This window comes from Penaeus monodon, chromosome 9 (genome assembly GCF_015228065.2).
Source record: "Penaeus monodon isolate SGIC_2016 chromosome 9, NSTDA_Pmon_1, whole genome shotgun sequence".
In the NCBI taxonomy this organism is placed as follows: Eukaryota; Metazoa; Arthropoda; class Malacostraca; order Decapoda; family Penaeidae; genus Penaeus; species Penaeus monodon.
Genome location: NC_051394.1, coordinates 18865275 through 18867774, shown reverse-complemented (window position 1 = coordinate 18867774; position 2500 = coordinate 18865275). Strand labels below are relative to the sequence as shown.

General features: G+C 31.5%; 1 protein-coding gene across 1 annotated transcript in view; it reads right to left on the bottom strand.

Moving 5' to 3' along the window:
• The window catches only part of LOC119576648, a 16953-nt gene that overhangs the window by 2263 nt on the left and 12190 nt on the right, over positions 1-2500 (bottom strand). The window contains exons 6-7 of the mRNA XM_037924299.1: positions 1889-2039; positions 1-243 (exon numbers count right to left, since the gene is read on the bottom strand). The exon at positions 1-243 is cut by the window's left edge and continues 2263 nt beyond it. Coding sequence (XP_037780227.1) covers positions 1-243; positions 1889-2039 — 394 coding nt within the window. The remainder of the gene's footprint in view (positions 244-1888; positions 2040-2500) is intronic.

Below are 2500 nucleotides of genomic sequence, written 5' to 3'. Positions count from 1 at the left end.
CGACGTCTCGTCCATCGCCCATCCCGGAGGAAGGTCGTCCAGTGAGTCAACCAGTAGGAGAACTTCCATTTCACTCATAACCTGCTTTACCTTCTCCTCACCGAATTTCCCGCAGGACTCTGGGAGACGCTTAAGAACCTCCTCCTGGAGACTGAGCTTCGTCTTCTCGTTGGCATCGGGAGGAGGTTGAATGCCAAGACATTGGATAGCTATGAGGGCATCGTATCGGACCATACCACGAACCTAAAAGATACAAAAAAAAAAAAAATCTCAGAATTATTTCTATATCCATTCTTTATTTCTTCTCCAACAAGAGTAATTGGAACTGATTTTGAAAACGATAATCGAGGATACGATGATAGAATTGATTATAAAAATGTCATTACAACGATAGATGGAATACAGTAATTAGAAGAATAAGATTAGGAATCATGTTACCGATATATCTAAAAATACCACTAGATATAATGGCTGTTGAATGATGATTACAATGAATATTTGAATAAATAAAAAAAAGAGACTAGAGCCGAATAAAACAGCGTTTGCATTGTTGAAATTCGTGAAGGTAATGATGGTAACATTAAGGATAAATAATATAGTCATAATGATAACAACATAAATAATTATTGTGATAGAACTGTAGATAATAACAGCAACGATAATGAAGATGATCATGAGCATGGCAATAGTAAAATGGTGATAATGATGAGACAATGATAATAATATTGATAATACTGTCAATTATAATAATGATGGTGATACTGATAGTGATAATGATTATGATAATAATTGTAACAATAATAATAATAATGATAATGATAATAATAGTAACAATAATAATAATCTTAAAAATATTAACAATAGAGATGATGATAATACTAGTAATAACATCATTAGTAATAATAGTGATAATGATAACGATGATGATAATACTGATAATAACAACAACAACAATAATAATGATGATAATAATAATAACAATAATGATGATAATAATGATAACAAAGATAATAATAATGGTAATAATAATATTAAGCATAACAGTAATGATAACGATGACAATAATGCTAGTAGTAGTAGTAGTAGTAGTAATGATAATGCTGATAATAATGATAATATTAATAATAATGATAATAATAATAATGATAATAATAATAATGATAATAATTAAATAATAAATAATAAATAATATAATAATAATAATAATAAATATAATAAATAATGATATTAATGATGATGATAATTATAATAATAATAATAATAATAATAATAATAATAATAATAATGATAATAATAATCGCAATGATAATGATAATGCTGATGATGGTCATAACAACAACAACAATAACGGAACAATAATAATGATAATAGTGGTATTAATGTTAATGATAATCAGATAATGAGAATGTAATAATAGTAATAATAATAATATAATAATAATAATAATAATAATAATAATAATAATAATAATAATAATAATAATGATAATAATAATAGTAATGATAATATTAATAACAACAATAACAACAACAACTAAAGTAAAAAAAAAAAAAAAAAAAAAAAAAAAATAATAATAATAATATATATATATAAATAAAATAATATATATATATATATATATATATAATATATAATATAAATAAATAATATATATTATTATCATTATTATTCTATTATCATTATTTTTTAGCATCATTATTATTATCATTTTTATTATTATGTTATTATTATAAGAACAATAATGATGCAATAATAACAGTACTCTCAAAATGATAACATTATTAGTCATAACAACAACAATAATAATAGTAACTAAAATAGTAGCAACGACAATGGCAGTAACAACAACAATGAAGTGACGCTCGTTGCTATGAATGGCCACGCCCACCTTGCTCTTGTCGTGAAGCCAAAGGTGAATGAGTTCGGCAAAGAGCGCAGTCTTGCCGCTCTCGGGCCGACCCACGACCAGGACTCGGCTGGGGAGGGTCGTCGCTTCCTCGTCCAGCTGCGTGGTGAGGAGGTCGGCGACGCTGACTTGCCTGGGGAGAAGGAGGGGAGCGAGAGGTGAGGAGAACGTAGGGAGGGGTGACGGAGAGAGAAGGAGGGATACAGGGTAAAGGGGGGAGCAGGGGAGGTTGAAAAGAGAACGAAGGGAGGAGGGAGAGTAGAGTGGGGTTGAAGAGAGAGTAGGGTGGGGGGGGGGGAGAAAAGAGAGAAGAGGAGAGGATAGGAGAGTATAGGGGGTGAAGAGAGAGGGAGGAAGAGATAGGTAGGTGTAGAGGGAGGGGGTTGAAGATAGAGAAGAGAGAAGGAGGGAAGTAAGAGAGAGAAAAGAGTAATGGGGATTAAAGAGATAAAGAGGGAGAGGAAGAGAGAGAGAGAGAGAGAGAGAGAGAGAGAGAGAGAGAAGAGAGAGAGAGAGAGAGAGAGAGAGAGAGAGAGAGAGAGAGAGAGAGAGAGAGAGAGAGAGAGAGGAGAGAGAGAGAGAGAGTAGCTGCTG